Source organism: Notolabrus celidotus, chromosome 15 (assembly GCF_009762535.1).
Source record: "Notolabrus celidotus isolate fNotCel1 chromosome 15, fNotCel1.pri, whole genome shotgun sequence".
NCBI lineage: Eukaryota > Metazoa > Chordata > Actinopteri > Labriformes > Labridae > Notolabrus > Notolabrus celidotus.
In genome coordinates this window covers 9,635,185-9,662,425 of record NC_048286.1, presented here as the reverse complement: position 1 = coordinate 9,662,425, position 27,241 = coordinate 9,635,185, and the positions used below count along the sequence as shown (strand labels likewise).

At 39.2% G+C, this 27,241-nt stretch overlaps 1 protein-coding gene across 2 annotated transcripts in view; it reads left to right on the top strand.

Moving 5' to 3' along the window:
• The window catches only part of LOC117826444 (collagen alpha-1(XI) chain-like), a 96,722-nt gene extending 79,676 nt beyond the window's left edge, over positions 1 to 17,046 (top strand). Inside the window, exons 51-68 of one of the 2 annotated variants that reach the window (XM_034702497.1) lie at positions 1,361 to 1,468; positions 1,647 to 1,700; positions 1,803 to 1,856; positions 2,052 to 2,105; positions 5,022 to 5,075; positions 7,791 to 7,898; positions 8,100 to 8,153; positions 8,671 to 8,724; positions 9,387 to 9,494; positions 10,057 to 10,110; positions 10,200 to 10,235; positions 10,720 to 10,773; positions 11,308 to 11,566; positions 12,952 to 13,064; positions 13,264 to 13,332; positions 13,641 to 13,874; positions 15,409 to 15,593; positions 15,689 to 17,046. In XM_034702497.1, the coding sequence (XP_034558388.1) occupies positions 1,361 to 1,468; positions 1,647 to 1,700; positions 1,803 to 1,856; positions 2,052 to 2,105; positions 5,022 to 5,075; positions 7,791 to 7,898; positions 8,100 to 8,153; positions 8,671 to 8,724; positions 9,387 to 9,494; positions 10,057 to 10,110; positions 10,200 to 10,235; positions 10,720 to 10,773; positions 11,308 to 11,566; positions 12,952 to 13,064; positions 13,264 to 13,332; positions 13,641 to 13,874; positions 15,409 to 15,555 (1,614 nt within the window). In that variant the 3' untranslated portion in view covers positions 15,556 to 15,593; positions 15,689 to 17,046. The remainder of the gene's footprint in view (positions 1 to 1,360; positions 1,469 to 1,646; positions 1,701 to 1,802; positions 1,857 to 2,051; positions 2,106 to 5,021; positions 5,076 to 7,790; positions 7,899 to 8,099; positions 8,154 to 8,670; positions 8,725 to 9,386; positions 9,495 to 10,056; positions 10,111 to 10,199; positions 10,236 to 10,719; positions 10,774 to 11,307; positions 11,567 to 12,951; positions 13,065 to 13,263; positions 13,333 to 13,640; positions 13,875 to 15,408; positions 15,594 to 15,688) is intronic. The other variant, XM_034702498.1, reaches the window with a different exon arrangement.
• Positions 17,047 to 27,241: the final 10,195 nt, after the last annotated feature.

Genomic DNA, 27,241 nt, shown 5'->3' with positions numbered 1-27,241 from the left:
TCAGAGTAGAGAAGAGATGTTTTTATTAACTGGAGACGAGAAATTCTCATTGAAATGATGTTGTTTAAAACTATGACAGGCAGCACTGCATCAATTCACACATGCACAGCATCATTTCATGATACAGCAGAATATACCTCTGCCTTTTACTTTCCAGATGTTCAAATCATTATTTATTATTTTAGTATTAACCTTTATTTTACAAGGAATAGTCCCATTGAGATACACAATCTCTTTTTCAAGGAAGTCCTGGCCAAGAAAGCAGCATAAAAAGTTACACATTGAGAACAAAAACAAAACATGTAGTAACAAAAAAACTATTACATACATTTATAAATTAGCAGGGTTAAGCTCTAAAGCATGTGCACAAGCTGATCAGATTATCCTTTATCCTAGTTTTAAAATACTCCAATCAAATTAAACGATCCAGTGATAGGTGACCTTGAAGCTCAGACCAAGATGAGGGAGCAAAAACATTTAAAGCACTTTTACTGAGGACAGAGCGAGTCCGACCATTGACAAAATGAATTTGTCCATGGGAGCGAAGATTCCAGCCACTGATTACTTTAGGAGTCAATAAGGAGCATAAATAAGACGGCAGCTCCTGTAGTACGGCCTTATAAAGAAAGCTATACCAATGCTCCATTCTTCTGTTGTGTAAGGAAGACAAGCCTACCTTTTCATAGAAGGTATAGTGAAAGTCTTCAGAATAAACATCCCAATCTTGAAATCTCAGATCAGAGCAGTGCCATTGATTCAGTAGATTCTGGTTGTGCAGACTACTTAGGCTAAATCAGACTTCTATGCAAGAGCCAGTCACACTCTTTTGAGTCTTTTGAGTCCAGCAGGTTGTATTGACGGATCCATCTGCTACCACATATCTGTTTACAGTGACAGATAGAGCCAGTGTTGCACATCACATTGAGGTCAATTTCCAAGGTGGCATGCTGGCATCGACAAGAGTACCGCTCTGCTCTAATGGGCCGTCTAACGATTCCAGGCTTGTAATTATGCTCCAACTGCTGCTCTGAGTCATAGCCAACACTTAAAGACACCATTGCTGCTATTACAAGAGAAACATAGTAATGATCAAGAAATGATAAAACTGTTCGGTATTGTGTGAAATCACTGGAGGTTTAAAACAATAATCCAGAGCGCATGATTTGAAAAGCTGTATTTAGGTTAGTGCTCAGCTCCGTGAATCATACTGGGAGTCATTAGAGCCAGTTTGTTGCCTGTTTTGAAAACAGTTGGAGCGACAGGTTCGATGACACATATGTTGTGTGCCTAATTTAGCACAAAACTGTCAAAGCCCTTATGTCGTATTCTTTTTGATTACCTGCATTTTATTTACCTCTAGGGCTCCAGAGGAGAGACAGGGGAGAAGGGAGAAACCGGCCCTCCTGGAGCTGCCGGACCTGCCGGAGCCCGCGGACCCCCTGGAGATGATGGTCCCAAGGGTAACCCTGTACGTCAGCTCCACTGCTTCACACACAGCCGTGACTGATGCATTATTAAAGCTGTCAGCGGCAGAATGATTGTGTCATGTTTTTTCACTTGAGCTGTCTGCTGCCAGACTTGTTGTTGACGCGATGTCAAACATTTGAGTCGGGCTCAGATTTCTCACTGTCTCCATCTGTCTGCAGGGTCCTGTGGGCTTCCCAGGAGACCCTGGTCCCCCTGGTGAGCCTGGTGCTGCTGTAAGTGTATCATTTATCCCCTGAGCCATCACACACCCATGTTATAGATATCATTCTATTCAATGAAGTGTGTTGTTTAACTCATCTGTGCGTTTTGTTTAGGGTCTTGATGGTTTAGGGGGTGAAAAAGGAGATGACGGAGACGCCGGACAACCTGTAAGTTTGAAGTGATCTGTAATTTTAAATGCAGTTTAAAAATATAATATTAAGCAGTCATAGTTGTGTAGTGTGTATTAGTGTGTTAGTTAAGGTTTGTAACCCTTTTTTTAAAAAGTAGGAATTCCTAATTACCTAACAAACCTCTCTGCTGATTGTAAAGTTGAGTTAAGTGTTTCGTCCGCTCTCATTCAGGGCCCTCCGGGACCATCTGGTGAGGCTGGAGTACCAGGACCTCCTGGCAAAAGGGTGAGTGCATTTCAAAATGATGCATGAGATGTTGCTTCTGCTCAGCTCTTGGGATTTTCAGATGTCCCCTCAGATAAAACTGAGTGTAGCCTTAAGTTTGCCTTTTCAGTGGACATACATGTGTGTGACTAGAAATGCTGGCTGTATATTAAAGTGAGTGTCTAGAACAGACAGTAATAGCAGAGAGGAGATCATCCTGTTAGAGGGCAGTAATGCTCTGTGAGTTGCAGTAATGTGAAAGCAAGAGGACTTCAGCCTCTGCTGCTGTCGTTGCTAATGTTTGGAGATGCACTTGTTTGCTTTATGTCCGACACCGGATGGCTTCTCTGTCAAATAAGTCTTAGCTGAGATTATTTAATTTTACTAGCTTAGCATTTTATATGTTGCCTTCCATTTGCCGTAATAGTGTTTTAGAGTGAGCAGTAAAGCAAACCAGTAATGCAGTGTGTGAGGAGTGGCACAACATGGAGAGAGAGAATATAAACTTAAACATTTAAAGTCACCTTGTGATGTTTTTGTACTGGAGCAGAGAGGATGCTAATTTAAGCTTACTTCTCTACTACAATTTTTGGAGTACATATCAAAGAAAATGCTGTTAAAACACTAGTACAAACAGTTGTTCAAGATTATGAATATAATAAACAATATGTACTCAAATTCTAAACATACCTGAGGTTATTTCTTCTACCTGGGTACTTTTTAATGCAGCTTTCTTCTTCTTCTTCTTTAACATTCTACAGGAAATATAGTTTTTTTTACTCTGTACTTCCTGTACTTCTACTCAGCAACTTTAATACTCTTTCCTGGTAACAGTTAACACATATTAGCACATAAAATATTACACATGGTGTAAATAGTTGTAATTACAGGCAGTAAGCAATTATTATTCAGTGGTGACAGGTTGACATGGTGTGATTATTTTGTGGTTATGACAGATTGTATGCAATATATATAAATAAATAAATAAATAAATAAATAAATAAATAAATAAATAAATACATATATTTGGGTGTGTAGATATGTCTCTATACAGAGATAGAGAATAGCAAAACGTACTTTATAATAGTAAAATGATTAGTTGTAATAAATATTAATGATATAATATACTGTAACATATTATTGTAATAACAACATAATATAATATAGCAATGTAGTTATAACTCAAATAATTCCCTGGAGTTAGATAACACTTGTACTGATCAAATTTTCAAATGTTGTATCAATACAGTGCTAACTCTCTCAGAAAATGTGGTGCTCTTTTGAGTTTCAATTTTCCCAGCTCAATATATAAAACAACTGTCACTATTCTACATGATTATTATAGCAAAGACACTGATGTTGATCTTTACATGTTCAATTGTAGCAAGACGGAAGACTAAAACTCTCTAATTTTCATTTGGACAAAATTCGGGTCTCTGTCATATAAACTGAAGCACATCACCAAGATTTGATCTCCCTTTTTTCAGTATATGGAAGACACAAACCCAATAACTGATCACCACAGATTAACACAGAATGACATCTGCATGACAGCATCCACCAGTCACTGATTTTATAACATAAATAAGTATCAACTGAATGTCAAAAAACAACAAGAGCAATTTAATAGATTATTTGAGCAGTCCTCCCTTCAGTGAAAGTCAAAGAAGCCATGTTGCTTATTTGTCCACACTGTCACTTTGCCTAACAATGATTTAAATACAGACTGACTGTTGCAGCTGAAACATATTACAATCTTGAGCTCACACAGCTTGTGCCAACATAGTTTGCAGTCTTAACATTGTCAGACAGAACACAATCACTAAGAAGATACTGTGAAGTAAAATCATCAAAGATCAGGTGTGTTTGAGAAGACGTCTGCTCCTGGTGGTGATTCACTGTCAGAGATGTCTTTTCTTCAAGCAGCAGAGCGACTGCTTTCCACTTTTTCCTGACATTCTGTCTTGAATTAAAATGCAGGCTCAGACGGTTGATCATACATTTTAAAAAGGTTGGTATAGTAAGCACTTTTAGAGCCATAATTTGTATTCCAAGGGAAAGAATCCAGGTGACAGAGGCTACAGAACAAATTAGACCCCAGTTGCATGTCCATATTAATGGACTTTGCGATATGAGTTTTCATCCCTCACCGAGGTAATTCTGAGGTTAGTCTCTCTTCCAATATCTCATCCAAATTGACTCAGGTTTGGTGCTCATTCATGCATGAGGCTGCTAGACTACATTAGCACACGTACACGCACGGGTGGACACACACACCCTGAATACACACGGGCACACACTTTGACTAATGCACAAACACAGTTGGCAGGGCTCATAACCCACATTGAAGAGCGGGGGCTTTTGTTTGGTCTATTTGATTATGGTTTCTAATGGCGAATGACAGCCCACTTACGAGGTTTTGACCAGAGGCTGTTTGGTGAAAATGCTGATGTGCTTTTAGCTCAGTATGTTTGGAATGTAGGGCAGTTTGCTTGCACTGATGTTGGCTTGGCCCCCATAACCCTCTCTGCAGGAAAACGACTCAAGGTCAGAGCCTGCATCAGTCGAGCAATTAAAACATTAAAGAAGCTGCTAGCCGCTTGTTCATGTATGTTTTTATGGTTACCTATAAAGAAATAATAATAAGATCTGTACTGTGCCCTTTGAATCTCTCAAAGCTGCTGTGAGGAACTTTCTGTTTATGTCAATTTTGGTGCCCGCTGTGGTGATACCTTTCATGTCTTCGCTGATTTTGTCATCAGCTTGTTTTCAATGGGTTTTTTTAATAACCAGCTAAAAACGCCACAAATGTAACGTTTTTGACATGAAGGAACACAGTTGTGTTGTTAACTCTTCAATTAGTATAATACTAAACTTGAATATTTGATAAATGTACATTCAGAACATAATTTAATATGTTGTTTGTTTGTTTTTCAGGGAAGTGTTGGACAAGCAGGTCCAGAGGGCAAACAAGGAGAGAAGGGATCAAAGGTAAGTCACCAACCGTCTAGTTTTAACTGGACTTTTTCACATTTATTTCCACTATATTTGTTTCAGATCTGAATCTTGTCAGGGAGCAGTGTTTAATAAGGATGAGGAGAAAAGAAAAGAACCTAGTTTGAAACTTTTTGAGCAGCATAACCGTGGAAGTCAGTGTACAGCAGGTCAGATAAACTTGCCAAAAATGCAAAATGTCTACAGGCAGCGTTCTATTACACATCTACGGGATAAAAAAAAGTACACTTTCTTAATTATTGATAAATATTCCTTTGGAGGAGCTTTCCCTTCAAAGGTGTTGCATTTGTCCATTTTTGTTTTCCACAGCTATTGTCTGCAACACCAAAATAAACTATCAAGGACATTTTCAAGCCGTTCACCATATAAAACTTTTTTTTTTACCTTTTCAACAAGTTAAGAATAAATAAAGGGGTACAGAATTTGTAGCTGTCTGTAAATACAACAACTTTTACCAAAACTCAGAGTGTGTTTATTTGAGGTAAAATGAAACATCAAGTGCATTTTAGCTTCAAACAAACATCTGAAAAGCAGAACAGTGAACGTCCTTCAAACTCTGACCTCTGCAGCAAATCTTCGAAGAATACAACGATGGAAGCAACGATAAGACTCTGATATTATTGTTATTGAATAATCACAGTTTCACCATTATCACGGTTATTATACATTCATTTATTTCACAACATTACTAAATCAAATCACATACACACTCTTTAAAAAATAAGTGGTATTTATTGAATAAAATGATATGTGTAATACAATATATTCTCTTCCATATGCGTCATGATATATCAATCAGTTCATCTGTGTTACCTTTACTTGAGAGTGTAGTACTGGGTGCTAAACCCATAGACGCTGCATCAAGTTTGATGTGTTCGACCCTTCAGCTGCAACTTCTTTGCAGCAGGTTTTGCAGACAAATGACTCATGGAGTACCCAGAATGCCCCCACACTGCCAACTTTCAAACCTCACCCCTTGGTCCCTCTGCCATAGTTAGGCTAATGTAGCATGGCCTCCTTGTCTCATGATGAGCACGGCACATTAAGCTGGTGCACGGAAGGTGTCAGGTGTCAGCTGCACCTTTTGGGAAGTGACATTAGAAACACTTGGAGCCTTCAAGATTGAATAAGCGTCAGGTTTTTTAATTCTGTTCAAAGAGAAACTGGTTAATCGCTGCATCTTTAATTACAACCACCTGGAGATCAGATGAATTGTGTGATGTCATTGGTGCATTTTGTCATCTGTGTCACACGTCTGAGTCCTTGTGTAAATTCAGCATACAACCAGAGACCACTCATGGAAAGAGATCAGTGAACCTACCTGAGTTATTCAGCAGTTTGGATCATTGATGATAGACGTCCAAAATTAACGCACATCCCGACCTTTTCCTCTAATATCCTGCACATCTGTACATTTATGTTTTCATCCCTGATTGTGTATTTATATGAAACAAACCTGTCATTTAGTCTCGCAGAGGAAGCAGCAGGGTGTCTGGAGGCCATCAGCGGATTTGATTGCTTTGTCAAAATCCATAACATGCGAGTGTTTGCATAGCTGAAGAGCATCAAACAGGAAAAAATCTTTATAAGCCCCTTGGAAATTGTTTGTCTTTAAATCCGTCGGTTCAGAGAAAAGCACAGACACAAAACCTGACAAATCTCAGACAAAGCCTTGCTCTTTCTTTTGTTCTTTTTCATTCTCCATCTCTCGAGCTGTCTCGGAGACACACACATATACAAAGTGCACTTTCTATCCACAGCGAGGTAAAGGATTAGAGTTGATTTGATGGAGACAAGACAAAGCCTGCGTGGGGATCCTCGAGTGTCAAATCCATCCCTAATTGGTTGTCAGAACAATTTAATCCCCTCCCCCTATGAGCCCAGTCGATATGACACGTCTGGAACTTCAATACTTAGAAACTGGATGTTTCTGCTCGGAGACAATAGACCATAGATCTGCTAACATCTGATCTGTTTGGACGTTGCTAATCCTCAAATATTTCCAATGTGAAGAATTTTGAAAAATATCGAACAATGTGACTTTTAAAACATTTGTGCTTCAATTCTAAAGTTTGATAAAGGTCTCATCATCATGTTGTCTTATCGTTGACCTTGTAGGAGCTGCTCAATGACATGTGCACTGCATGAAGGCACACAATAACCAAGAGACCAGCTTTCAAAGTGTGTGTGGGGAGAAAGGAATTTGTTACGTTTACTGAGACTCAAGGATACACATGATGTTCTGTGCGGAAACAGTATGTACATGTATTTATCAGGCTGGATCCGTATGATCTCTTTGTATGGACATGTTACAGAAGTGGCTCTAAACTGTACAGAACTCCATCACCACACTTTAACCAGAACCAAGAAAAATAAGTACATCACACCATTTTATCCTCCGTGCCCTGACTCCCAGTGTGTTGTAGAATCGATCTTCAGATCTAGCTCATGACCTTCAAAGCTATTCATGGCCTCTTTACATGCTACATACCTGACCTTTTGGTCACATATGAGCATGTACGCAGCCTGAGATCCAGAGGTAGAGGCTTTTTATGTTTCTAAAACATGGCAGAGAACTACGGGGGTCAGAGTCCCGAATGAGCTACCTGAAGAAATCAGATCAGCAGACTCACTGAGTTTATTGACTAATATTGATCATTATCATTATTATTATTATTACCATTATTAAAGGGAGAAGCTGGAGCAGAGGGGACTGTTGGGAAAACCGGACCTGTGGGACCTCAGGGACCTGCTGGAAAGTCTGGTCCTGAGGGACTACGTGGAATCCCCGGCCCTGTTGTGAGTAGACTTTTCATTTAACACAGGTTTTTCACGTTGCATAAGTTCAACACCACATCGCAGAATTCAAACTCAAAATGATTATGCAAGGATATTCTGATCATGCATTGCTTTGTAAAATACACAGGTGTGTATCTGTTACAGGCTTGTGAAGTTATTATCCGGTTGCTTAATATTGTGTGTTTTTTCCTGCGTTTACAGGGTGAACAAGGACTCCCTGGTGCTTCTGGTCAAGATGGCCCTCCTGGACCTCTCGTAAGACACTCCCTCAAACCTTTTCAGAAAAAAACAAACCACAGTTATAGTTACTGTATGAATGAAAATATGAGCTTGCTGCACTCAAAAAGTGTTTAAATGAATTCTTTACAGCCAGAAAATAGGCGTCTGAAAGATGACAGTTTATACAAAGTACCAGTTTTAGTTTAATAACATTGTAAGACTGCAGAGCTACATCTACAGTAGTGAATATAAAGAGAATCAATTAACAAAGTTCATATTTTAGCTACTTAAATGTGAGAATGTGTTGTTTGTTTTTTAAAGTAAACAGCTGTTCTTTTAAACAGACAGTACATGACATTTAAAGGCACAGGGCATATTTTTCAACTTTCTGACGTTCTTAAATTGTTCGCTTGATACCGAATAATCATTAGTGTCACCTCTAGAGTACTGGTTCCAGCAGCTCTGCAGGGTGATTGATAAGCATGAATGTAGACATCAGTGTAAAATAATGGTTTCACATTAAACTTGAGGATCTGACTCTGCCCCTCCACAGGGACCTCCTGGACTGCCTGGTATGAAAGGTGACTCTGGACACAAGGGAGAGAAGGCAAGTCATTATTATTATGCTAATCGCAAAGGGCTTTATGGTATATCCCTCATATCTCTTCATGCTCCTTATCTGAAGCCTCCACAGTGAGCTAACATCTCAACCTCCTGCCTCCATGACTCTCTCTCTCTCTCTCTCTCTCTCTCTCTCTCTCTCTCTCTCTCTCTCTCTCTCTCTCTCTCTCTCTCTCTCTCTCTCTCTCTCAGTGAGATGAAGAGAGGCTCTGCTCTGTAAGGAGCTTTCAAACAGTGATTTAAAGCTCTGAATGAATATGTATAAGTCCAATAATATCATCTTTGTAATGGTGGTTGGTTTAATGCCAGCATGCAGCGTGCAGAAGCAGATGGTCATAATTCTACACAGCAGCAGGTGTCGAGACAGACCACCATTGTTAAATATGACCAACACCATAAACACACTAATTATTTATACACAGAACTAAGACAGCACTGAGGCCAGTTATTGTGCATAAACACGCAGGTGATTAGCATTTTTGTTTTGCTTTGAAAAACGTCTTTCATTTCCTGCAGATGATGAAGGAGAAGAAATTAAACTGAAAATTGCTTTTTGTTCAAGCTGATAATCAGAACAAATAATAGTTCTCTCTGTGTGTTTGTTTCCTCACACTGTGTTCTTTACTTTCTCCTCTTTTTCTGCTCCAGGGTCATCCGGGTCTAATCGGTCTCATCGGACCTCCTGGTGAGCACGGAGAGAAGGGAGACAGAGGTCTGCCTGGACCTCAGGGTCTTGCAGGAGGCAAGGGTGACTCTGTAAGTCCGTCTCCGTGTCAAACAGAGAATACATTTCTGAAAAGTTGTTCTCCACTGTCGCCGTGAAAATGCAAGGAAGTTAAAGTTATTTATAAAAGTATGAGTAATGTGTAAGTTTCGCAGACTTAGAGGGTAAACTCAGGCAAGAGTAGCACAAAGTGAAAGAGGAGAGAGTATTTTTATCACAGGTACATATTTATTTTAGAATCAGCATGACTGTGTTTTTGTCAGCATTATACAATCACAAACACAGGAAGATGTTAGAAATGGTTTCAAATGTCTGGTGTCCAAATATGTTTTTCTGAGATAAATTTAACATTAGACAGGATAATATGATAATTAGGATGTATTTTCTCGTGTGTGTGTGTGTGATATAATGTTAGAACCAAGTTCTTCATGCTGAATGTCAGTTTCCAATTTTAGCTGTTTCTTTACATTTTGCCATTTTGTTTCATATGTTAACATACTTCTATGCTAAAAATGTCAGCCACATCACTAAACTTAATCCATGAAGAAATGTGTCGTTACTTTCTGACTCATATTGTCCATCCTCTCTCATTAGGGTCTTGGTGGTTCTCAAGGTCCCCTCGGCCCTCCTGGTCCTCCTGGTATTTCTGTAAGTTCCACTTATTGATCAAACATTCACTTCACCACTATGTGTCGTCATAGCTCGGCTTCATCGCTTTATTTTCGCTTCTTCAACAGGGCGCTCAAGGACAGAAAGGTTCCAAGGGATCGACTGTAAGTTGTGCTTTTTATCCTTTTTAATGTTTTTAAGCCACAGAGATAGAATCAGGTTCACACATGAAAGGGATTTGTCTCAGTGTTTTGGTGCGAAAACAATGAGCACAGAAAAACAATAAATATAAGAATAGAAATATGGAAAAAATTGAAGATAGAAATTTAGTAAAAAGCTTTTTAATAGCAGAAAAGATACAATTATTAAAACAGTATAAAACTATGTAATCAGAACCTGAACTAAAAATATACATGTGCAACGGAGAGCTGTGCATATGTGCAAGAAGTAGCAGGATGATGAGCTTGCAAAATCCAACACTACAAGAGTAAACGAGACAGTATGCCATCTAACAAACAATTGATGTGCAGCAATGTAATGCAGCTGTCTGATATATAGAGTACTGGTTGTTCTATAGACTGTAACATGATTAGCTTGATGAGAAAAGTATCCTAATGTATCTTTCCTTGCTGTCTTGTTTCCTTTCAGGGCTCAACAGGACAGAAGGGAGACAATGGACTGATTGGACCCCCTGGACCACCTGTGAGTTTCCTGTTTGTTGTCGTTAAATGACCTGTTTATTGTCCTCAAGTCTAAGCATCACATCCAAGCATCATTGTTAGACATATATAAAAAATGATATTTCCTATTTAGTCATCAGTACTGAAGTTATATGTTTTTTTCATTGATCAGTCATTTGACTGAAATTGAAAAACTTGTCAGAAAAAATCATTTTCTGCTTTTAGTATCTAAAAACACACATTTATCTGCGTCTCCTCGCTGTGTGTTAATAAAAGCTAAACAGCTTTGCTGTTCTCTCAGAAGATGTTTCAGATTGAGATCAGTACGTTCTACTAAAGGGAACTGCAAATTATATTTTTTGATCAAACAATGATTTTTTTAAAAATATAGCACATTAAACATAAATTAAATGAAGTTAAAATCATGACTGGATGCAGACTAAGTTCAAACCATGTGGCCTCATTCACCCTGACATTTACAAAGCTTTAGGAGAGACTTCTTAATAAACAGGAATAAATAACTCCAGTGTATCTGACCTCCACCTCCTTATTGCAGGGTCCACCCGGTGATATTATCCAGTCCCTGCCCATCCAGTCTCCCAGGAAGACCAGGCGACAGGCTGAGATGCAGGGAGACGAGGCTCTGGCAGACTACGGCGTGGATGGAGTGGGTATGGAGGGGATGGAGGACGTCTTTGGATCCCTCAACAACCTCAAACAGGACATCGAGCGCATGAAGTTCCCAATGGGCACCCAAGATAATCCTGCCAGGACCTGCAACGACCTGCACCTCAGCCAGCCCGACTACCCAGATGGTAGGATTGAGACAGACTTTGTCTGAGTATTAACAAGCAGACAGAACTCATGAATAGAAACACTTGGTCTGGAGTTTTTGTGGAAACAAACTGAATGCACTCAGTAGTCCATATGTACCTGAATTCACTCTTTAGTTCAAGATCCTGGTTTCTAAAGTTGAAACGTCAACGGAGTGACTCAGCTTAAGTCTCTAAACAGGTTCCTCCCTCTGCCCAAATCCTAATATCCTGAGGAGGAAAGAAGAGTCATTAGGCGCTCAACTGAGTTTTGTCATGTGCTGACAGAAAATAAGCTTTACAGGCAACACACTGTCACAGATCTTGAGGTTATTAGGCTGTGTGAATTAAGGCATTACATCAGGTGGAAGAAAGACATCTTTTCTGCACTTTTTGTAGAGAACACCATCTACATGTGCATCAGATCCTCTTACATTTCTATCAGCCAAAGAAAAAATTGAATGTCAGATCTCTTCTTAAACAAAAACAGGATTTTAATTAATAATGCTTAAAGGGCTGGAGCTGAACCAAACTGTTATCTGGTGAGAGACAGGGTACATCCTGAAAAGGTAACCAGTCAGTTACAGAACAGACGTGTAGAGAAACAAGCAGACATGCTCAGGGTGTGGTCCAACTGATGCACCTCATTCACCTTGAGACGCACTGCCCCTTCAGCTGCTTCACTTCTGGAAGTTGTCTACATTGACAAGTATTTTCAATCAAACTGTCTCATTTGAAATTCGTTAAAAGGTTAAGAAGTGGCGCTGCCGGCTGCGTGTACCAGAATACTTTGCAAAGGGGAGCAGTCGGTTGTAATACACAATCAATGGGAGTGAATTATCAGAAGAGCCACGTTGTGTGCAGTGGTCAAATTCCACATAGAAAGGCCCCAGGCTGAGATTCAAACCAGGAACCTTCTTGTTGTTAAGTGACCATGCAGCCCTCTTCAAAACAACTCAAGTGTATTTATTAAAGTCCCATGAGAACATCCTACAGCACAGGATGTCATCCTCAAATGTATTACCACCAGAAATAACTTCAAACTTTAACCAAGACAGGAAGCGCAGTCTCATATTTTAGAAATCAAAACTTTGTCTTGTTTGATTATTTGTAATCTTGTATCAACAAACAATTCCTCTCTAACTTTAGTTAGCTTTAGTTTCTATAAGAGCAAACAACACACTTTTAACCTCCCTCTGGAATAAGCTCCCAAAGGGAACCTGGGTATACATAAAACATGAGTGTATATTTAGAGATAGTTGAGCAGCCGTGTCCAGGATGAAGTGGCCCTTTAATAACATCAGTAGTATTCACTCGGCAGGAGGCTAAAGCTGTCCTTCATAACCCCGCCTCCTTCCCTCCATCTTATGGTTGTGTGTCTCTCTCAGGTGAATATTGGATTGATCCAAACCAGGGCTGCATAGGAGACTCCATCAAGGTGTTCTGCAACTTCACAGCAGGCGGAGAGACGTGCATCAACCCTGATAAGAAATCAGCAGGGGTGAGTAACAGACAAATGTTACAATGTCAGGTGTGGTTGGTATCAAGTTTCTGCTGTCTGAAAGTATGAAAAGTGGCCTGCTCATTACTCTTCTGATCCAGTAAATACACTCATTTGGTTACACAGTGTTCTTAACAGTCTTTCCAATAGAGACGTTTAAAAATTGTCTTAACAATGTGGGGGGGGGGGTTTGTTTCAGGTTAGAATATCTAACTGGCCCAAAGAGGCTCCAGGTTCATGGTTCAGTGAATTTAAACGTGGAAAAATCGTGAGTAAACGCTTATTTCTTTTTCCTTATTTTCTTTTCTGTCACCATCCAGCAGGTATTCACTTCCTGTTAAGATACATTCATTTAACTTGCTGCTTAATCACATCTTACAGTTATTCTTCTCCACTTACCTCCTCTTCAGTGCTGCCTCTCTCTAAGTTACACATCTCAGTCTTTTATTTTCCTTAATTTCCTCGTTACTTCCTCATCATCACTGCATCTTTTTATTTGCCTAGCATTTTCTCTCCTTGCCTGTCTCATCATCTGTGTCCCTCCCTCCCTCCCTCTCTCTCTCTTTCTGTCCCCAGTTGAACTACGTGGACGTGGCAGAGAGCACCATCAACACGGTGCAGATGACCTTCCTGAAGCTGCTGAGCTCCTCAGCGCGGCAGAACTTCACCTACATTTGCCATCAGTCTGTGGCCTGGTACGACGCCAAGGCTGACAGCTATGACAAGTCGCTGCGCTTCCTGGGCTCCAACGATGAGGAGATGTCTTACGACAATAATCCCTTCATCAAGCCGCTGTTGGACGGCTGCTCGGTACACATTCACTTTCTAAATTTTTGTGTGCAATTCAACGTCTTCTTCTAAAGCCATTTCAATCCTGTTAATCCTCACACATTCGCAGACTGTCTGAGAACAATGTTTATACAAGTACAAACCAAAGAATCAGTTAGATGTACAATTTGATTTTAGTTAAGAAAACAGTTACAGTTTGGCATAGATTTCCATGCACCAGCTTTATAACATTTAAAGGTTTGTTATATATGTAGAGAGTAAAACTCAAACTATAAAACATTTTTAACTATTTGAGAATTAATAGAAAATTGATCTATAAATATACACAGGAACATTTTAATTGTGAAAATGCCCAAAATCAGCCAGTTTCAACTTCTCAGATTTGAATAAGTCCTAGTTTTTGTTTATATTAAACATTTAATAATATGGTAAGACAAGTTTTTTGTTTTTTTATGATAGTTTATGTATGAAAAGGTGAGTGTATACATATTGAAAACAACCTTAAAATCAAACACCAACTTAATTAATGATGAATAGGTGCCAAAGATGAAAGTCAAGTTCAATATATCATATTGTTTTTTGTTAGGGATGTTTCCAAAGTGACTGATTTACTTGTTTTTGTAACAGCAATGTAAACCCTGACTAACAGACTTATCTAAATGTAACAAAACACTCAGTAAACAATCAAAATTAGTCTGCAGGTAAACAATGTCAAACTGTTTGCTGAGTGTGACTAAGGTTAGCAGACCTAGCACCACCAGCCTTTGATTGTCCTCGCAGGTTGACATGCACATGCCTGTGCTGGTTACTCACTGCTCCAGTTCAGTGCTAGTTTAACCATATCTCCATAATCTCAATCAAAACAGCATCACACCCCAGGATGCCATCTATAATCTGTGCTTGTTTACATCCTGGTAGTAGAGTGTTATAGCATTATGGCAATCTCCATTAACTGCAGCTTCAGCCCCAGCTAGTGGCAGGCAGCTGCACTAAAGCTTGGATGCAAAATGACCAACTTTTCCAGCCAATAATGATAAATATAAAAATATCACACATTTGTTAAACCAACTGGTAATTATGGTGCTGACTTGTGAGGTTCAGGAGGTAGTCAACTAAACCTGAAAATGCCTAATTTTTTATATAATAGCCGTTGGGATCTTATCATGGTCTAAAAAAGAGATGAAGAGTCAAATTATTTTAATTTGTATGGTCAGTAATAAGTTATAAGGTAGTGAGCGCAGGAATCTATCTTGAAATTAGATATTTATTTCAATAAATCTCCTTTAAAACGACTCAGAAAGAAAGAGAAGTAAGCAGTTCATAAATATCGTCAGTTAAGCTCAATTGAACCAACATCACAGTCTGATTTCTGCTCAGCATGGTATTTAATATGATGGTCCATTCTTTCATTTTCTATCCCTGCTTCATCGAGGTGAATTTGAACCCCTGAGCTTTCTCTTTATTTCTTCAATGAAGTATCTAACATGAAAAGATTTACTGAACCACACTTGCATCACCTCATTAAACACTCTTTGTCTGCCCTTTGTGTCTGCAGCTGAAGCAGGGCTACTCAAAGACTGTGATGGAGATCAACACTCCCCGCATCGACCAGTTGCCCATCATCGACGTCATGCTGAATGACTTTGGGGAATCCAACCAGAGGTTTGGCTTCGAGGTCGGCCCCGTCTGTTTCCTCGGCTAGACACGCCCCTACTCCCCGCTGAAGGACAGGGTCAGAGGGTACATATTAACACCCACACGCTGAGATCCAACAACCTTTACCTTCTCTCCCCGCCAAGTTAAAAAACCTGTGTTTTTCTTTTATTGTCGAGAAGATCCACTCAAGTCCGGAGAAGAAGAGAAGAGTGCCCCCAGGCCCTGTCATGAAGCGCTAACCAGGGGAATCTACTCCTCGCCCTTGTAGGGCCAGAATCACATGACTTTAACTTACACGTAGTGATGGGAGTGACATCAGGAAAAGGACATTTGATGCCGTGGCGGACAGTGGCGCACTTTTAGCAGCAGAGAGAGGATCCACTCACCCCGAGCCCCGTCCTCCCTCGTCCTTCCCCTCCCACCACGCCTCCCTCTCTGGGTGCTCCAGGTGCTGCTCTGAATACAACCACAGAGGTGCTTTTGTGCGGAATCACGAAACACTCAAGGTGCTACAAAAAGTGCTTTTTGATAAAACTGTAATTATTATTATTATTTTGTACAATATTGTTTCGAATCCACTCTAAACACTTGCATGTGCCCCAGCTCTTAGAGTTTTAATAAATATTTGGTAAACTTTATAGAAATAAATCCAATGAATATATTTGATGTGTGTTCAAAGTAATTTTGCTAAGAGTTTTGTCTTTTGAAACATTCCAATTTGTAAGTATAAGGTAATCTTTTTGTAAATAATATAACTTTCAATATTTGATTTATGAGAGCAAACCAAACTGAAGCATTTCAACCTTCTCTAAAAGCATTATGAATTATTTCCACGACACACCGGTGGGTGAGCCTATCAGGATATCAAGCCATAATAAACCAGATAGTAATATAAATATTTTAAGAAAGGGCTTATACTTCAAACTTTATTACCCCAAGTGTTATACCTCTGTTTCTTTAAAATGTTGACGTAATGTTTAATTTTAAAAGAACAATCAGGTGAACGTTACCTGAAGTGGATAACTTTTAGAGAAAAACATTTCTGTGGAGTTTAAGAATTTCATCAATTCTTGTTCCTGATAATGAAACAAAATGAACCTTGTCAATTTTCTTCTTTGTAACAATGAACAAAATGTTTTCATGTGCCTTGAATTGTTCATTCAAAAATATTAAAACTGGATTCTGAAAAATGTGGGGTTGAATGTCTGTATTGTTACAGAATTGATTGGTGCTCTTTTTGTGATTCTGCGCTGCCTTATCCATATTACCTCCCTCTTCCATGATAATTTAAGATTAGGAGGATTAGTGGCTCAAAGTGTTTGGGTTCATGTGATGGATTCTGCTGAACCCAGGCGCTGTGATCTCTTCTCTCTCTGACTCAGATTTGACTTTGATCAAGATCTGTTTGCATTTCCACCTCCTTAGCTTAAGGCCATGATAGCAGTAGACTTCAGAGCCGCTTTCAAACCTGTGTAATTACAGTATGTTTACAACCTATGTACAACTGAAATAAATGCTTGGTGCTTTGCCAATTGCACATTGCAATCCTTTTCCATTTACTCACAGATTTTAATTATTTAGCGAATCGAGTCCTTAGGGGCAGTGTATCGAGCAGGGTGACAACAACCCAGGTTGGTGTCAGATAAAAAATCATTAACGTACAGAAAAACATGGATTTAACTACCTTTGCTCTCTGAAATGCCTCTTTTTTACCCTAGTTATCACACATTATAGATACTTCAGTGGTTTTCAGTGACTACAGTCTGAACATATTCAATACAGTTTAAAACATTTATAGGTATAAAAGGTTGAGCAACACATTTGCCAAATAAACTACAAACAAGGATAAAATGGTCTACAAGCTGTTATTTCAATGCACAACCCAACATCACAGAACATTTCCTTCATTCAGAAACATTATAGATCAGTTGATATGCATTGACAAACAGTGCAGTGTGATTTCTTGATTCCCACTCTCTACAGTGAAATGAAATGCTTACAGGTATCACTTAAAGTGTAATTTACAACATAATCAACATGATGCTGATGTTATAACTACTCGCAGAGCTAGAGAGTCCCAAGCAAATGCAAATTCATGGTGATTATGTTTTCTTCCTTGCCATTTTGTCATTGTAATGGCGGTGAGTGTGGGATGCATTTTCGCAAAATAGACGCAGAAGTGAATCTCATTTTCCATCTCTGAAAAAGTTACAGCAAAATGATCTGGTGTGCTTCTTGTGAACACCTCCCTGTGTTGGTAGTCTATGTGAGAGGTGTCCTTCTTTAAATGTTTATGGTTTAGTGTAACATCATTAGGAAATATTCAATGACCTAGACATTATCCAGGCTCCAGATGATGACGATTTTGTCTTTTAACATTCACTCGAGCATTCCTGAACATTTCTCTCCATGGTTCTGTTTCTACTCCTCAACAATGCATGTCATAGTGACTCTATAAAGATGTCGTGGTAGGTTTTATATTCAGTAATAAAGTGTTATTACACAATCAAAATAGCATAAGGTTGCATGCCATTAAATGTTTATGTACTGTTGATTAATACAGAGTGTTTAGCACTCCTTATTGCAGCAGACATTTATTCTCAGACATAGTGATTAAAACGTAATTACAACAGTTACCTACGACTGAGTTACAGCCGTGCTCATATTCAGCACTACGTCACTCTTTCTCATGTTGTAATGTTCAGTTAAAGAGCAGCTAGGAAACAGTAACATGTGCCCAAAAATGTTAAAGTAATGGACACTACATTTTAAGCTGAATTACGTTCCCTTTTACAAGTCCTTAAAAATAAATCCATCAATTGTCAATTACAGACATTTGTCAAAGTTGGCAATAACAAAAATGAAAGCTATTTTTTTATTTCCTACGACTGTTTTGTCTGTTCCCCTCTTATTGTTGGACAGATTGATGTTACAACCTGATTCAGGTCCGACCTGTCATACTGTCTACCTAATATGTGCCTGGATGTAGCACCATAACTGCTGTCAGCTTTTACCTACAGCTGTCAAATGATTAACTTTTGAATCCTGATTAATTGCTGAATTTCAACAGTTACTTGCAATAAATTGCAATTTTGAACACATCATAACCATCCAGTTCTTTTGCATTTCAAAGCTGATTTTCAGTCCATATGAACTATGTCAAGCAATTCATACTAGTGTCTCTATTGGAAAAATCAAATGCAACTCTTCCACAATGTTAACTGGTCTGCAGTGAGTTGCCACCCATTAAGCAAGTGGTTTGTTGTGATTTGCACACTTCAAAATAAACTTCAAAATAGGGCTCTGCCGGCTTCTGTGATGCAGTTGCTTGCTGATATCAGTCTGATTAGCTGCACCTGAATGCGTAGCTCGTAGGTATTCCCTCAAACTTGTACGACTTTGGTGATATTGTAATTATGTTTGACACAAAGTGCGTATTACTTTCAAGTTCTCACCTGAGCTGCCTGGGAGTTTTTAAAAGTGAAATGCATCAGGATGAGGGGGAGTGGGACGCAAGTGCGGACCACTGGGGGTTCTTAAAGTTATTCCAAAAGGAATAACCACTAAAATCGAAAGCAATCAAATGAAGAGGGAGAAAAAAATAAAGAAGGGTAACACAAAGAGACTTGAAAACCTAAACAAAGGTTTTTACAATGATCAGGGAGAAACTGAAACAGCACTGCCGAGAAACTCACAGGAGACAAAGGAATGCGGGAGATCCAGGAGAAGCCGTTAACAAAACTCAATGGCAATTAGAGATGCCTTAGAGGATAACAAAAGACTGGGGCTAAGACTCACCCAACTTCAACTAACTATTTTCTAATGAAGACACAAACAGAGAGGGCAAATTGACGGGGAGGTTTTGTGGTGCTTAGGCAAAATATACAACGCAGAGAACACAGACGTAATCCTCACACTGACTCAGAAGGTGAGCTAATGAGTCTGCACAGAGCACTTGACTCCAAGAGTATATATCAGCTTCCCACACCTACTCCAAATCAGGTCCAATCAGACACAGACACCTGACTCTGCTCTGGGAGGATTCCTTCACTGTGTGGCCAAAATGAGTTTCCCTTGCAGAGAGCACAGTGGAGCACAGTGGTTTTCCATCACAGTGACAGAAGGAAGCAGGAAGAAACTGCGGAGGCTTAACTACAGTGTGCTGAAAGGGACAAAGTAGCATAGGATTAAAACATGAAATAAAAAAACATATATATATATATAGACAAAACATTTCAGACCTTAATTGCAACAACATGCCTTAACACTGACAAACCCTTATAGCACCACAAATTAAACCTCATTCTCGGGAAAGAGTTTATCAAAGTGGCTAGCTAAATGCATGACAAGTTCTCTCTTGTATTAGCTCTCCAGCATATTTGCCACCACACTGACAACAGCATGCTATACAACTTTGCCCCATTTTCCAACCACATGCTCCAATCCAGCAGCACCTTTGCCTCAAAATGACGCTACTTCTAGCTACAAAACATGTACACTTTTGGGCTTTTCGGTAGCTAGCCAAGCAGCTCATCACCTGTTGTTGCTCTGATCACTTTTAGTGTCCATTTCAGCCTCCTTTTGTTAATGTCGACCACTGAACACAGAGAACTGAATTGGGAGGTCCCAGGATAATTCACATTTGTAAATTGATCTGGCAATGTTTGGCTACACAGCTGGCCCACAGTGGGCTATAGCATTATAAAACCTATTGTGCTCATGGTGATGAAAAGCATGTAAATCAGTGTTTCATTGGTGAGCACAATAATCAGCCTCGTCTGCCCCCATGTTTCAGCCGTGTTCCCAACCTACACGCTGGAAAAAAACAGTCCCACTTTCGTGTTGTTTGTTTAATTGTGTCTCTGCACAGCACTGTTTCCATTCTGCTGTGTGAATCATTACATCTGTTAGTGGAGTTCAGTGTGTACTTCTTGAACCTGAATACTGTCATCATGTGTGGTCAGTGGAAGCACATATGGTGATGACTAATCCTCAAGTTTGTTTTGCTGACAATTTTTGCTTTGGCTGATAGCCAGTCATCTTTTTTTACCTTGTTTTCTAAATTATTACAACCCACCTGTTTTTCATCTTTGAAGGCTGAAGAACATATTGCTGTTCGGTGAAAGTGGCTGCAGAATCAAAACAGGGAAAAGAAAATGAGGCTGCAGTCCTAAAAGGAGATGTTGCTGTGGCGAGGGGTTAAGGGCTGCTTTCTTTCTCTAAACTTATCCACTCCAAACTCATGCAAAAACCTAGCTAGTCACAGCCGATCTGTTGGGACGCCCTCTTTGGTAAACATGCCTGAAAGATTCTGTCAACACTCCAGGCCTGCCGTGGGCTGAAGTCACTTCTGATGAGAGGCAGCTTCCAAAGCAAGAAGGAGAGGAGGAGATTTTTTTCATCTTATCTGTTAATGTCTCCTTTCATTCTCACACATTTTTTGGACCTCTTTAATCCTCTCTCAGGTCATGAAGGGCTGGACCCCATCACTCTGTGAATAAAGTCAAAGGAAAGGAGACACCCAAGGACGATTCTCCCATCGAGATGCATCCAAGGAAACCTTAAATTCTACAAGTCTCTGGTTCTTTTTACTTGAGTGGTACTTAAATGTTGCTTTAATATATAAAACAAAGTCTACTGAGAGAAAATAAAGGACTAACTGAAGGTACTGATCACACTTCCTTGTTTTTACAGTTTCAACGTAATCGAGCTCAAAAAATGTGTTCATAAAGCTTATTCCTTACTTCTCTGTGCTATTGTGATCTACCTCATTTTGACAGCATCACATTGATCTAACTGTTCCTCAGTATCATTGAATAAAGCATCATGAAAGCATTTCAAAACACACGTTTTAAAAACATTTAATCGTTTTTAACCACTGACTCTAGAGGTAGGAACTGTAGGATAACTTACGATTCAATACCTGATACACTGTCCACACTGTGATACTGAGATTATGAATTAAGAAAATTGTATAACAATACATCATAATATTAAACTAACTGAAGAATACAGTAGCTCCTAAAAGGTAAAGTGCAGGATTAATGTCATTAGCACAACTGCAAGATGCATGAAGTCATGATTAGGTAAGTCAAACAGGAGGGGATATCTGTTGGAGAATGAGACTATTTTCACATTTAAATACTGATATTTGGCACCAGTGATACAGCAGATGAATCAAATAAATGAATCAAGAAAACAATATGTTGCTGTGTCAGTATTTTGTCCCACCCCTATTTGATAAGTAGAGTATCTGCAAATGGCTAATGCCAGAGTTAGTTGCTAGCTTAAGTCAGCAAATTTATTTTAGCCTTAATTCACTAGCTAGCCAGTTATGACTAGAACTTATACTTAAGTTAGATGTTGTTTAATGTAAAGATAAAGAAAATTTAGAGTAGTTAACTTACTCTCTGTGGGATAATCCGAAAACTGAGCAAAACAGTTTAAACAGCTAGCATCCAGATGTAGCATGCACAGGCAAACCTATTACCTTAGCAAGCGAAGATAAATTGCAGCTAGAAAGTAAGCTCAAAGATGTTATTCTAGGGTTTTTGTGTACTATGAATTAAAGTCGATGTTCATCAAATGTTTTAGAAAGGGAAGAAACTTTAATTTGTTCATTTAGCATTAACTGAAAACAAAGGGAAGACAACGTACAGGAAGTAGGACAAGTTACAGGTAGTAAGACAAGATACCGATAATATGGTATTAACATAAGGAATAATTAACATTTTATCACAGTGTATAATATAATATAATTTCCTTGTAATTGCTCCTTACACGAGGGCCGCTGAACTATAGTAGCATATAAAATAAGCCAACTCTTGCCCTCAACTTTCAGGTCAAGTGTAGGTGATCGGATTTTCCCACTCTCAGTTCATATTCATCTGTAAGCTACATCCTTGGATACTCTTTGCCTTTTGGCCATTACCATGTTACTTTATAATTTTCAGTGTGTTCTGCCCTGTTAGTTCCCTCATGTTGTTGTTGTTGGTGTTGTATTTGGACTGATGGGGCGAAATCTGACAAACCACCTGACATCAAACTGCTCTTTGCCGACCCATTTACCCCATAACTGCCTCAGCAGGGCTGCTTGGAAAACTTTTGTTGTTGTTGTACTGTCACGGAAAGAAAGCCTACTTTTTATGAAAGGGGTCTGAAATAACGTGTACACTTTCCTGGATAAAGAAAGATAATGACTTGTTTTAAAATAGCCACCACCATGTAATTTTCAGCTATTTGAAGAGGAACACTAGAAACAGCCTGTATTGACTGTCTCTTTTGTAGCAACAAAATTGCTAGTTTTCTCTGTTGATGCTTTCTTGAAGGACTGAATTCCTGCTAAACACAATGCATCTGTTGTGTTTATAGTTTAACATTTTTCAGTATATTGATTATTCTCTCTGCTTTGGTAAACACATTGTTTACAGCAATTTTTTCAAAGTGTATTTGAACTGCAAAAGATACCCAGGGCTCATCATACGTCATCACCAATTTGAACTGGGTTGAGCCACAAAGCCAGGAGCAGCAACTGTTCTTACTGGAGAGAGTCTCATTATGTATGCAGGTCATGGCTTCCGAAAAGCCTTTGTTCAAGTATGCCAAGAAACTTCTGCCTCCCTCTCCTGTCAGAGACGCTCCTTGAGTTAAAGTATTCCCTGTTCAAACAGTTTCTCTGGGAAACACTCCAACTGTACTGTGCCTCATCGCCCGGCCCATCAACTCATCCAAACCTGCTACTGACGGCTGATCTGAAGAGGGCCTGGAGACAGCCCTCCGTCCCAGGTCTCCTCTTTGTACGAGCTGTTCTTACATTAACATTGACTCAAGTACCCAGTGTCGACCGTAAAGCTGACCACCATCCAAATCTTGGGTCTGAGACAGAATGCATGCCACTGATGTGCTCCATCAATGTGTGCCCTTCCCCAACACCTGGACTAAATTTAACATAAATTAATGGTACTATGAAACAGAAAAAAATGATTTCTTTATGTAGCCATCAGTGCATATCAAACACAACAGACGTGATGAAAACTACACGGAAAAAAAAGGGGAAACAACACTGATAGCACAACATCTTAGTCCATCTTTACCTAAATGGATAGAGCAATTGAACACAGAAAAAGACAGTTCCTTGATGAACAACATGATACAAAGTATGTGAAATATGTATTTAGATGAAACAGACAAGTAATTGATACTAAACTACTAAAACAAAGTCGGTAATGAATACTATGTCCATGTCCAAGAGTCAGCTTGTGGCCACATGGGTCAAAGTGAAGCACCCAACATGGTAAACAACCCGGGAGCAGTTTCAGGGCACAGTAAGGTTAGATGCTGTGAGTTGAAACACTACTTTGACTTTCACTAAAGTCTATTTTTTTCCACAAGTATCCTGTTCTGTACTTCTGTCTGAGTTAAGAAAGTGTGTGCCTTCACCATCTCTGCCTGACAGCGCTTTGCATCCTAAAGTCTTCTCTGCTGCTTTTTCTCTGTCTGAACAAAGACGGAAAGAACAATCTGTCCTTTTGTTCCATTGAACAGGTAAAGCATTGATTGGTGTAGCAAAGTTAAAAGGCTTCCTGCTGGGGTGAAGGTGACTCCTGCAGTCAAGGACGTGCACTTGCTGCATCCTCTGGGAGTAAGGTCTGAATTGCAATCAAAGTACAGGAGACACACAGCACAGGCTCAAGTCCAGAGCTCTTTAGGAGATGAATGCATATGCCGGTGCCTTGCTTAAACGTTCAAATGTAACTTGACCAATCAAGAAGCCTGTTAGCAGAGGGGTATTCATTTGAAAAGGGCCAGTCTCTGAACCCATCAACTATTTAGCCTGTTGTGGGACAATTATCAACATTTAGAGGCTTACAGTTAATCAGGTAACTGAATTAGGACTTCAAAGACGACTTATTTTCCAGCCTAGTTTTCCATTGACAGATAAACCAGCATTGGAGGTACCAACAGGAGTGTAACAGAGGTGAAATGGTGTGTCCATCAATGGCACAGCCAGTAGGATGCAACAGTACCATGTGAGACACCCTGAGTCACACTTGGATAGCAATACTATGCTGTATGGAGGTTCAGTGGTAGCGTACAGAGCCGACATATCAGCTGAGCTTGGTTACAGCTCTGTTAAAAAAACAGTGTAAAAAGAGCTTTTGTTTGCAACCCAACTATTAACTTGAGATCTGTGAATAAAGTTGGAGAGGAGAGACAACTTGTCTGACCGGATTTTTATCTTCTCTCATAAGCAGATGTCTGTTGGGAGATTCAAAACAAACGACATGTTTGTCTAATGATTGCCAACAGCTCCAGGATTGCATTCAACGCCATGTGTTTCATCTCTTTCGCTCTCACCCACAGCCTGGTATCCTGCATACAGCCAACGCCCACATACCACAGAGTGGACAATACTACTTGGATCTCAATGGAAACCATCACACCTCCCACACCCACAATCTTGACGGTACTACAAATTCTGTATACATGCAAAATGTGTTTACAGGGATATTAAAGAGCAAACTCTGATATTCCTAAATTATTATTAGCACAGCAGCTCATGATGATTGTTTGGCAGTGGAGTGAAATAGTGGAGTAACAGGGTTGAATAATGAAATACAAACTTGGGATATTTCTATTTAGCTACTACCTTTTTCCCAAATGGTTATGTAGGATTATCAAAGGTCTTCAAACACAGGAGAAACTGTTCTTGTACAACTGTAAAACTGGTATAGAGCAATGAGATAAATGTCAAACATGAGAAGAGCCTCAAGCACTTTTTGCAAAACACATTTCAAGTGTTACTTCAAAACAGCAAGGTGTCTGAAGGCTTATGTTCAGACAAAAAATTGCCATTGGTCTCTTAAAAATCTCCACTGAAGTGAAACTGCTTGAGCACAAACGCTGAATACACAGCTGTGTGTCTTCTGCTCCTGCAGAAACTCTGAACTCTATTTGCGTGCATGATGAAGGCTCCACGCATTATTTAATACCTTGACTAAATTATTATAAGCCCTGAAAATATTGTGTCATATCAGAGTACGTGACTAATGGCTTAAGCTGGTGAGGCACATTATAACAGCATTATACCGGGGAAAGCTTTGTGTCATTTGTTTCAGCGGTATGACAGATTTTAGATTCCAAATAAAGTCTGGGTTGTCAGGAGGGTTTCCTCTAGTTTGAAGGTGTTGTTCCTCTTTAAACACAGAGGAACATTTCCTTCCTTTACCCCTCACTGTGTTTTATCGTGCTGCAAGTTTCAGTTTTATTTCTTAAGGCTTTGAGACTGAAATAACTGTTCTCATCCCAATGAGGTCGAATGGGAGTTTGTTTGTGGAGGTCACAACAGTGGAAAAATGTATTTGAAACATCAACCTCTGAACACACGGTGCCCTTACTCTGTAAACAGACTAAACACAATCCCTGCTGTGAGTAGTTCTCATAAGGACTAAAAATCTGTTGTGAAAAATATCTGGAGAAAATTTCACTACTGTTAATTGAACAAGGAATAAAGTTTCAGGGTAGTGAATGAAAGTCTGACACCTAAGAAAGAGAGATGTTGAATTTTGGGAATGACAAAAATAACAGAATGGTCGGCATCAAGCATCAAGTCAAAGAGATACCCAGGCAGAATAATGAGTCTGTCAGAACTTTTAGATAGTTTGATGAAATATATGACCACTGAGTGTACAAGTTAAACCATTTATTTCACCATAACTATCATCAATTTAAACTTAATGTGACGTTAACAAAAAACTAATTTACCAATTAATACTTTTTTTTTCTTATAATCATATTGTTCTGAAATGTTAAATTGATTTGAAAAACTAATTTAATGCTTTAAATTATCCCTTTTTAATTAATCTTCTTTTATAACTCTTACAATGACGTACATTACCACAATCCACGTCTCAGACAGGGGCGGCTCCAGGGTGGCTAAGTGGGGTGCCCCCTCTCTTTAAAAGCCTAAGCTATGATTGGCTTTTTGCCTCGTCAGAGGCAGGACTTTTTCTTTGCATTTAATGTAGTACTTTGTCTATTTTAGTACTTTAAATTATAACTTTGGACATCATTTTTTTGAGTCCTTGAAAATTTAAAGATTTTAAGATTCATTGTCATCTGTTGTCTTTCTTTTTACAGTTTTAACATCACAAACGGGGGTAAATCCTGATACTAATGGTATATAGGGCTCTACATGCACAGCCAACTCATGTGACGGTCAGTTGCAGGAACATATCGGAAAAATAATAAATTGACTACCGCACACTAAGATGACTTTACTGTGAGCAAACAATGCGTTTCACAAGTTGGCTCCTCAGGTTTGATTATAATCTTTGACAATACTACTTAAATCTTGATAGCCAAATTAGATACGATTAGTTTGGATAGAAAAGGAAAATAAATGTTTGTTCATGTGTGTGTGAACACATTCTTCTGGCCATCCCAGTCAAACTGTCTGGCTCCGACCGCCCCTGATCTCATAAGCTAAGATGTAGCCAGATTTTACTTCATTTCAGGGAACATTTTTGACCTAATATTTCATATTTAAACTAAGGAAGTCACGTGTGTCCATGGTGTTTTATCAATTTGAATAATGTGATGAAATAAATTTTCCTGGTATTAACTTTTTACTTTATTTTTGGCACAAATCGGCTACCACAGTGGGCACAAACCCTTTAAAGTCATTTCAGGAAACAAATCTTTTATTTTTGCTTTTTTACTGCAACACTTAT